Genomic DNA, 11,127 nt, shown 5'->3' with positions numbered 1-11,127 from the left:
GCTTGTACCCCACCCCAACTAATTACTGTGTCTCCTCAACTAGAGATTGTGTCCCTCATCCAATTCCAGATATCGTTCCTACAGACCTGGGACCAAAGTCACAAAGCTCTCTAAGGCTGTTAGACAACAAAACATCCTCTTTGCAAGTCTTTTAGCATTCAGCATTTAGCGAGATCACAAAGTTGCAAGAGTTTAATGAATTGGGCCCCAGATCTGTCACTGGTTAGTTGCACCACCAAGATAGTATGCACAATAACATTAACTGACATTCATTGAATTTGGGGATTTGTTTTTTGGATGTCATTGGAATTGTAACCTTGTTTAATATGGGGTGGGACGTAGCCCAGTGGTAAAGTGCTCGCTCGATGAGCAGTCGGTGTGGGATCGATCCCTGTCGGTGGGCCCGTTGGGCTATTTCTCATTCCAGCCAGTGCTCCACAACTTGTCTAACAAAGGCCATGGTATGTGCGTCGTTAAATAAAACATTTTCTTCCTTCACTGAATTTAGGGATTTGTTTCTTAGGATGTCAATGGTGTAACCTTGTTTAATACAGATATTTTAGGATTCCATCCAATAACATAACATTTTGGGCTAGCTCTGCCACTGGCGACTTGCCAATTTTAAAAACAAGGACAATTGTTATTTATTATTTTGCCAAAAAAATTTTTTAATGTAATTATAAATGCATATGTGTATTAAAAAATAATAATAAAGTGGGTTTTTACAATTTTTGAAACTTTAATAAAGAATTTGGCTGAATATTTTGCTCGCCAAGAACCTGCCCTGCCTAAGCTCTATTAGACAACAAAGCATCCTCTTTGCAAGTCTTTTAACATGGCACTGTGAGATCGCAAAGTTGCAAGCACTTAGTGAATTAGGCCCCTGACCCCAAATCTAGGATTTGCTGATGTATGAAAACCTGCCAAATTTGGCAACCCAACTAGCATAGGTGGCTTAGCATGCAACTGTACCCATCCCTCCCACCCCCATGAGGTGTGAGAGGCATTCAGGGCCATGTCGGGGGGTAACGCAGTTTTCAAAGGGCTCTTTCTGTTCTGCTGGATCCTGATTATTTTACACTGCCTGCTCCTGGGTCCCTACACCCAAGTGGACACAAAATCCAAGATTAAAAAAAAGACTACTAGCAACAAAGGCCCCATAAATTAAAATTTCAGTCTATTCTGAAGCAAAGAAATGCCACTATTAATTTAGTTTTGTTTAATTTATTTAAAACTATTCTGTTTGATCACCAGTAGTTTTTCTGTCTATTAAAATTTTTAATGTCCTATGAACATTTTAATTCTCCTGTCTATTAAAATCATCAATGTCTTGTGAACATTTTAGTTTTCCTGTCTATTAAAATCACAATGTCTTGTGAAGTTTTAGTTTTCCTATTAAAATCTTCAATGTCTTGTGAACATTTTAGTTTTCCTGTCTATTAAAATCATCAATGTCTTGTGAACATTTTAGTTTTCCTGTCTATTAAAATCTTCAATGTCTTGTGAACATTTTAGTTTTCCTGTCTATTAAAATCATCAATGTCTTGTGAACATTTTAGTTTTCCTGTCTATTAAAATCATCAATGTCTTGTGAACATTTTAGTTTTCCTGTCTATTAAAATCATCAATGTCTTGTGAACATTTTAGGTCCAGTCTGACAGACTATTTACCAAATTGATTTTATCAAGAAAAAAAACACAACCTGTAAATGAGGAAATGTTAGCAAATTTAATGAGGTCATCCACGATGCTGATATTTATTTCAAGATACTAAATTTAAAGAGACATCCAACAGACTGTTCCAGAAAGCTTTTGTCTGTGATTAACAGAAGGCAGAACAATGGTTACATACTATTGATTACCCTGTAGACCAAAAGGATAGCAAAAAACACTAGTTAGTTAGCATGCACATTACTGCAATTTGCTACTAAATTCAACATGTCTGTAAGCTGCATAACATTAAAATTCGACAACTGATCCTACAACTTAACCTTATTCTTTTTTAAGTTTCTGATATGACGATCTTGATAAAGTTTTATGTAGCTAATATGTCACTTATTTGGAATTCACTAAATGTTAAGATCACTAATAATTTATGTATTATATTAAAATATTCGCTTTTCTTTTATCGAATATATTTTAGGAATGTTCATCTCTGTGATATCCTTTTTTGACAGTATTCCGGCAACATCCACACCCCAAACGTTTTTAGGCTAAATATGGCTCTGACATCCAAGCTCTAGTCTTGTACGACTACGAAAGAAACTGTCATCTGATGACTTCCATTTGAAAAGATCGCAATATGGTCCACATTAAAAACAAATAATACAGGGTAGTGCGCAAAAAATCTTTAGCTACCCACATTGTTAATACTATATGTAAGTGACCCCTTCAACACCCCCTCACCATCCTGCAGACGCCATGCATAGGAACAGGTTAGGGGTAGCGCTAAAATATGGAATTCCAAAATAATTTTTTTCTCCGATTTGTAGAATGTTATGTAGATGCACTTCAATACTTCGTATCTGTTTTTCAAGTGTTTTAGTAAATGTCTCGGAATGGAATGAATTTACGAAGCCTGTTTTTTTCTATTACACGCATGTAACCACATACATTTGCAATGCTTAAACACCTGTGTTCAAGAAAAGAAAAAAACTGGCGTCGTAAATTCGGCCGTTAAGTTTTTAAATGTTTCAGTTGGCGATCTGCTACACATCGTCTAGGTCCTGTAGTCTTCCCACGGTGTGAAGTGATTCAGTTTGCTTATCGTCCATTCGCTCTCTACTCCTTTAGTGTACTCTCGGCTAAATCTGAAAATGAATTTGTAAAGAACTTCATTTTTATTGTCATTTTGACATATTTATAGGGTGCTAAGTTATATTTTATTTAAATTTGTAGCTTTATGCAAAATTTTATTTAAATTTGTAGAATTTTTGTTACCAAAGACATAATTAAATGTCACTATTGTTGTCTTCTGTTCTTATTTATACATAATTAAAAATGTTTGGTTCCTGTTACATGCCAAAACCAATTAGGGTAGGTAGGTAGGGAAAATTTTATATTTAAAAACAAAACAATTTCAACATTTTCGAACTATTAATATTTGCTGAATAGTATTGCAGATTAATATTATATATTAAAAGCTCTTTTTTTTGTGTTACAGTGCAACTGACAATACATACTCTAATCAGAAGGATTAATTATTTTCTAGACAAAAAAAAAACCCTATGTCCAAACCTAGTGCAGAACTACATGTAGGGTAGTCATAGATGCTATCTGTTATCTGATTGACCCCCAATTTTTTCTGATCCACTTTAAGGGTGATGGGAGGTAGTAGCATTAATGGTGATTGATACACTGCACGTAGGAGTTTTAGCCACATATGTTAGGGGCCGTCCATAATTTTCAAAATTTTCACGAGCCGTACAAACCATACGCAGGGTTGGGGGTTAAGGGGCCAGCGTACACTATTTTTGAAAACGAAAAATGTCCATCATTTCATTTGGGGGATGTACACTTTTAGGAAGGGGGAGGGGGTGGTCAAAAGTGTACTCTTTGTACACTTGTGAAAATGTTGAAAATTCTGGACGGCCCCTTACTATTGTCGTCTATGGGATTTGATTTGGTAGTATACACCCTAAAGCACATCGATTTATTAATCACTGGCTATTGGATGTCAACTATAGTCTTAGAGAGGAAACCCGCTACATTTTTCAATTAGTTGACAGGACAGCACATACCACGGCCTTTGATATACCAGTCACGGTGCATTGGCTGGAACCAGAAATAGTCCAATGGACCCACCGATGAGGAATGATCTTAGACTGATCACGCATCTAGCAAGCGCTTTACCACTGGGCTACACCCCCACCCACCCACCTGAAAATGGCGAAAATGCCCCAAAAATGTTTAGTCTGCCATGTCATGCCCAAGTTTTAAAGAAAACAATACACGACCATTACCTGTAATTACAAATATACATCTGTTCGACATTCTCGCGGAAAATCTCCAGGTATTTGGCCACCGGTGTCTGTATAACCTCGTGGTAGTCATGGAAACCTTGTAGAGCAACAGTGATTTCCACAAACCTTTGATCTGAAAGCACCCGATTAGCAAATGAACTATTCATCATGCAGGATTGTAAAATTCACACCGTGACACTTAGTCTAATCATTACTATGGTTTGTTAGTTATTTCTGTGCATGTATGTTGAATACAATTCAAGCATGTGATATGACTGCATCACTGTTATTGCTGTCAAACCAAAGGTGTGTGGGTGTATGGGTGTATGAGTCAACTGGTGTGAGTGGGTGGCCAAACTTTCAGCATTAAAATTATAAAACAAGATGTGCATCTCAATGCAAGTAAAAAAAACTTAATTTATTAAATAAATTTTCTTTTTAGCAGAAACAAAATTAAATTAAAATTTTAATTTCATAACTTTTAAAATGTGTTTAACATGCACTGAGATGACCATTCAGAGATGTATATTTAAACCAAGTTTCACAGATTTAGGACTTATAGTTTGTGAGAAATGGAGCCAAACACAAAGATGGCTAAAAAAAGTAACTTTTTTATTTGACCATTTTAATACTTTTATTAGTTTTAATAAAATGTAACACTACAAATTAACAAAATAGCCTTTATAATGAAGGTTTTAATATAAAAATATCAATCTAAAACTGTTAACTGATGACTTCGGATCACCAACTCACATTAATATGACGTCATATATATGTATATAGAGATTATTATACGAGTGTGTGTATCGTATTGATTTTACAAAACGAGTCAGCATTTTTGTATTGCCCTCGCTCTCACTTGGGCAATACATAAATCATGACACAAGTTTCGTAAAATCACTACAGCACACACGCGAGTGTAATAATTTCTTTATTATCCATATTGTTATTGTAAATTTGTTTATTAATAACAAGGCCCAAAGAGTGTCTCAAAATGTTTCAGCCACAACTAGAAGGAGACAACGAAATGACGCCATATTTCAAAAAAGTAAAGTTTGTTTTATTTAACGATGCCGCTAGAGCACATTGATTTTTTTATCTTATCATCGGCTATTGGACGTCAAACATATGGTCATTCTGACACTGTTTTTAGAGGAAACCCGCTGTCGCCACATAGGCTACTCTTTTTACGACAGGCAGCAAGGGATCTTTTATTTGCGCTTCCCACAGGCAGGATAGCACAAACCATGGCCTTTGTTGAACCAGTTATGGATCACTGGTCGGTGCAAGTGGTTTACACCTACCCATTGAGCCTTGCGGAGCACTCACTCAGGGTTTGGAGTCGGTATCTGGATTAAAAATCCCATGCCTCGACTGGGATCCGAACCCAGTACCTACCAGCCTGTAGACCGATGGCCTGCCACGACGCCACCGAGGCCGGTCCCATATTTCAAATGCATAGTCTGGGCTAGGACTGAGGAAGCCAGTCATGTTTTGATATTGCTTCCCAAAATTACGTCATTACACTTGTTATTACACGTGTGCTTCATATGATTATTATTAACCCGGTTATGTTGAACTATGTGGATAATAAATTACGGTACTAACAATGTTATACTCCCCTTGTTAAACACAATCACATGATTACAATGAGAAATAGAAATATCTTTCAAAGCTTTCTTTCATGGCATAGCTCTGTGCTAAATATGTAAGGATGAGAGAATACATTTTCTTCATACTAAAGACTGCATTTTACAGGCAAAAATATCAATTACTTCAGTTTAACCAATTAGTATTATACAGAATTTATATTTCGCCTTACATAAAACCTACATATATTTATCACAAATCAAATGAGTTTTGGGGAAAATTCATTATGAAAAGTACTTGTAAGATTAAACTTAAACTTAAATTTATACTGAATTTCATAAATGGCAGATTAAACAATGGTTGATAGATTTGTTAAATGTGTATTATTTTGAAATATCAAACTTTCGTCCTGTTTAGGGGTTTTCTTTTTAATTTAATAAAATATTATTATTATTAATGCACCTACTTGTACTGGAGTCGAATATCATGCCAATCTCGTAGATAAACATGTAGAAAATGTCTTTGGGGTTGACGGAGAGGAATCTGCGCTGTTTGACATCCAAATGTTCATAGCTTTTCTGTACTTCTTCTATAGCCTGTTCAAATGAAAATTAAAGGAGTGGTAAAGGTTAATATTTGGTTTCTATAACGAGTCTGTAATATCACCACTAAATAACACTGATTTATTAATCATGGGTATTGGGGAAGAAAAAGAAAAAAGAAATGTTTTATTTAACGATGTACTCAACACATTTTATATACGGTTATATGGCGTCAGACATATGGTTAAGGACCACACAGATATTGAGAGAGGAAACCCGCTGTTGCTACTTCATGGGCTACTCTTTTATATGCACCATCCCAAAGACAGAATAGTACATACCTCGGCCTTTGATGTACCAGTCGTGGTGCACTGGCTGGAACGATAGGCCACCGATGAGGATCAATCCCAGCCATGACAGAGAGTCCTTATTGTGTGTGTATACACATGTCTAACTATAAGTACCTAATATATGTTAAACATTATCACTTTAACAAGAGCGTTTATGAAAATAAATTTTAAAAAAGATTTTAGAAATTAAAAACGAGTGTGTTACTTCACACTGTTCAGTACACCCACCAGGGCTTCTAGATTATGGTATCCCCACTCCCATGGCTATTGATATTCAATGTTGGGCTAGTAAATAACTATTGCCATGCCCAACGGCTAGTGAGAAAAAATTGTCAAATGTTGCAGTTAAGACTATTTTTGTAAATATTAATATCCTGCCCCACCCAACCTCCAATGTTAGTGTTTTTAAGCTCTATCTCCCTCTTTAGGTGACATATCCGATTATTACTATTATTTAGTAAAATTGTATTAACTTAAAGTAATGTAGGGCTAGTGAATTTTTAATCATGGCTAGTAAATTTTAAAAACTACTGATCCCATGGCAGGGGTCGAATTTTATGCTATTCCGCAAATAGTAAATTTCGAAACGGAATAGTAAAACAATTCTTCCAGTATTCCATCATGAAAGTGAAAATAAAGCATGGAATACCGAAAATCGCCTGCGACTATTCCACTTTGATCGAGACTAATGTTTGGAGTGAGTTCGTTTGTAATTCCAGCTAGTACGCAGTAATGCATAGACTGGTATATAAACAATTGTTCGTTACGCAATTTTGTACAGGGCGATGTAGCACAGTCAGGAAAACTAGTGGTACATTGATAATTGAAGGGATAGTAAATTTTTAGACGGAATAGTGTTTTTTGAAATTCACTATTGCTTTGGGATAGTGGTAAAAATATTAAATTTCAACCCCTGCATGGCTAGTGGATTTTATAAAAATTCCAGTAGAAGCCCTGCCCACCCACCCCAGTAACACTACATAACATTTAGACATACACCCACCCATCCACCCCCTCGAGCATTAGTATTTAAGTAATTTTTTAATGGCCCTTAATAAGAGAATTTATGCAAAAACATACCTCACTAGTTACGAGTCCTTTCAATGCAGAAAAATCTCCATTAGAAATACAGGTTGAGACGTGTGCTACAGCCTGAAATAATTACAAGCAATAAATTAAATAATACATTAATAATAAATTAAGCAATACAGTAAATTGACAGTACACACGGTACAGTCATACATGCATATCAACGATTTCACTAATTAGGCTTCTACAGACTGGATGTGGCACATGCGTACAGACTGCATAAAAAAAAAAAAAAAAAATTGAAATACATTAATTAGTTTCCATTACAGCATTTAGACTAGATGTATCCATCTGCATAACGTATGCAGCCAGCTGCAATAAAATAATCATAGCAGGCCATAGGATTTAAAATTTCATGAAACCATGTACATACTGTTTCATTTTCATGCCTTATAGAAAGTGTGAAGCCATCAGAAACTGGTTTTAAAAATAATTATATATTATATTATTCAGTGTTTCTGCCAGAAGGACATTTTTGGGTATGGCACTATGGAATTGAATACAACCACAGTCAACAGGGGGTTTTGAGGGCCTCCCCCAGAAAGAAAATGGATTAAGTTGACGGTCAGGGTTAAGAAAATCATACAGAAATGGTAAGAATAATTAATTTTGTCAAAAGGTTAACTTAAAAAAATCTGCAAAAATATTTGGATATGGCGCCATACCCATTTTACCCTCTGGCAGAAACACCGTTATTGTCATTGAATAGTCACACTCGATACAATATTAATAAACATGGGAAACAAAATTTCAGTTCCGTGATTTTACCAACACGGTACTGGAAACTATCGTTTCCAAAGATCTCCATAGTTTATATATATATGCCAAAATGCACCATTATCCATAGCCCGAGTACTCTGACTGTAAGAGAGCTAGACGGACATTTGGACATAAATATGCTTTCATTACAGTCAGAGACCAAGCTATGTATTTTTTTGGCAATTCCCGACAACCAAAAAGTTGGCAAAGATTTCCACTCTAATACCACAACAATCCTATGTTTGACGTCAAATACCTTTACATCGATAATTTTCGAGTTAACTGATTAAAAAAAAATCCACATATTAATCACTAATACACATAGTACAGATAGAAATCCGACAGCACCCACATTCAGCTACGCTTCGTGACACTCCGTCGCAAGAATTACAAAGCTTGGTGACCTATTTTGTGACGTAGATCACGTGATCGCCCACTGAGCGATTCCGCCTAGTAGACGGAATGGATGAGTGGGCGATCATGTGACGCAATGTCACGATATAGGTCGGCGAACTTAGAATTCTGCTGTCTGGAGTTTGCCGAAGCTTAGCTGAATGTGGGTGCTATCGGGTTTCTTTCTGTAGTGTGTGTATTAGTGATTAATATGTGGATTTTTTAAAAATCACTTAACTCGAAAATGATCGATGTAAAAGTATTTAACGTCAAACATAGGACTGTTGTGGTATTAGCGTGGAAATCCTTGCCAACTTTTTGGTTGTCGGGAATTGCCAAAAAAATACATTGCTTGGTCTCCGACTGTAATGAGAGCGTATTTATGTCCAAATGTCTGTCTAGCTCTCTTACAGTCAAGAGTACTCGGGCTACATTATCCAGTGTGTATGAGTCTTATGTAATTTGTTTGACATAATTCACGACATTAAGCTTATTACACTACATCAGCCACATTGTTTTTTTACACTTGTGTTAGGTTAAGCTTATCAATACGGTTGGGAACCAGTAGTCACTAGGTTTTTATGTATTTAAAAAAAATAATAATAATGTAAAATCTATTGACATCAGAAATATTTTGTGTCAACATGGATTTTATTTAAGAGCAGGGAAATGCATGTACACAGAGACTGCACCCATGGAGGAGTTGAGACAGGTAGGCGATAGTGTGGACAGTTCAGAAGATAAGAGTCATTGGAAACTGACAGAAAGGGTCGAAACAGATTGAAAACGTGGGAGAAATTGGCAATGGCAAGGTGTTTTTTTATATATTAAGATAATGAGAATGGTTGGCAGAGGGCAACAGATGAGAAAGATGAATGAAAGTGTGAGCCAGCTTTTACGGGATTATGAATATACAGTGATAGAAATAAGTAAAAAATTTTACTAATCCAACGGACAAATACATCTAGAACTTTACTTGTCCGCCAATATTTTCACTTGTCCAAATAAATAGTTTTTGATTGCTTAAAATGAAACCGCATCGAACATTTTCACATGTCCACAGGTAAACCATCAAGATACATTTCTCTTGTCCGAATAGATTTTCACTTGTCAGGACAAACGGACAAGTGCTTATTTCAAACGCTGATATATATGTTAATTTATATTACCCCAAGTGAACCATCTAGAAAGGAGTCCATGTTGAAACTCTCATCAAAGTAACCAGTAATCAATACTGTGAACAGTTTGTTTTTGAACCATTTGATTGGGTTGGGCCACCAGATCCTGGGGAAATCCATCAACTGTAGAGGTGTCCTGGAGGCTCCACTGCTTTCTCGGTCATTGTCATAGCCGTCGGACGAAAAGGGTCTAGAAAACAGCAGCGCTACGTGCGACTTGTGCGACACTGTGTGCTGTCGTCTGCTCGAATACGGAGTCACGTTCACGGTTTGACAACCCGAGACCGACGTCGACAGCAGACGATTCCTGCAGGAAGATTTGGCGATGTGTTGCAAAAGAACAAGATTTCTTTTAGTTGTTGAACTGGTCACTTTGGCGAATTTGCTAGCTGCTTTTGCTACGGTTGGTCTAAATGTTAAATAAAGTAAAGATGCTCTTGAAATTACTGAACTAAACGCCATTTTTATTTTAAAAGGAAAATATGTGAAAGTTCCATAGAGTTATCTGCCCAATTATTAATTTACCTGAAAAAAAGAAGAGTTCCATTCAGAATGTACTACTAGTAAGACAACTAGTAATATACAACATGTGTCAACTGGTGACGTTATACAAACTATATTTTCTGCGTTCAATGTATAAAAAGCACTAAATACTAAATATAGAATATGTCCCAAAACTGAGTACAACAAACTGAAAGAGTGGAATTTTGAGAGAACAATAGTATATGGGTTCGAAGCCCAAAAAGATTTATTTTGGGGTTTTTTTTAAATTTATTTATTAATTTTCTTTTTTCCCTAGGCTCCCCCCCCCCCCCAAAAAAAAAAAAAAAAAATATATAATAATACAAAATAAACAAAAATAAACAAAAATAAACAAAAAACCTCAACAAAACAACACCAACAAACAGCTGATAGAATTCTCTCGTGTGCGGTGATAAATAAATAGATATATGATCTTATTAACGAACGAACTTGTTATCCAGATGGGATCAGGCTATAACGAATCACTGTGATACTAACACGAAACCATTTTAAAAACAGTAGGCCTACCATATTTTTTGGCTAATTAACATACGGCAGCTCAATGTATTGTCAAAAACGGTACATTTTTTTCCTTTAATATAACAGTTCAACGGTCCATGCATTGTGTTACTATGTCACAACAAAGACCAGCACGGTTTTCCCCTTAAACTATATTGTCTTCATAAAATGTTGAATAATATTGTAAACAACATGTTTTCTCCAAACACCCGTATACATACTAT

At 35.8% G+C, this 11,127-nt stretch overlaps 1 protein-coding gene across 1 annotated transcript; it reads right to left on the bottom strand.

Annotated features, from left to right (window-relative positions):
- Positions 1-1,709: 1,709 nt before the first annotated feature.
- On the bottom strand, positions 1,710-10,351 carry LOC121387374 (m-AAA protease-interacting protein 1, mitochondrial-like). The gene is made up of 5 exons (XM_041518473.1): positions 9,854-10,351; positions 7,524-7,595; positions 6,018-6,147; positions 3,962-4,094; positions 1,710-2,809 (listed from the first exon to the last, which is right to left on the bottom strand). The coding sequence occupies exons 1-5, from the start codon at positions 10,322-10,324 to the stop codon at positions 2,719-2,721; spliced, it is 897 nt and encodes a 298-aa protein (XP_041374407.1). The 5' UTR covers positions 10,325-10,351; the 3' UTR covers positions 1,710-2,718.
- Positions 10,352-11,127: the final 776 nt, after the last annotated feature.

Source organism: Gigantopelta aegis, chromosome 13, assembly GCF_016097555.1.
Source record: "Gigantopelta aegis isolate Gae_Host chromosome 13, Gae_host_genome, whole genome shotgun sequence".
In the NCBI taxonomy this organism is placed as follows: domain Eukaryota; kingdom Metazoa; phylum Mollusca; class Gastropoda; order Neomphalida; family Peltospiridae; genus Gigantopelta; species Gigantopelta aegis.
This window is presented reverse-complemented; position numbering and strand designations above follow the sequence as displayed.

Excerpts from the sequence above, each read along its gene's own strand:
- LOC121387374 (XM_041518473.1), bottom strand. The coding sequence starts at position 10,324 with ATGGCGTTTAGTTCAGTAATTTCAAGAGCATCTTTACTTTATTTAACA. Across the intron at positions 7,596-9,853 it reads TTCTAGATGGTTCACTTGGG|GCTGTAGCACACGTCTCAAC; the intron begins GTAATATAAATT and ends TAATTATTTCAG. Across the intron at positions 6,148-7,523 it reads AAGGACTCGTAACTAGTGAG|GCTATAGAAGAAGTACAGAA; the intron begins GTATGTTTTTGC and ends TCATTTGAACAG.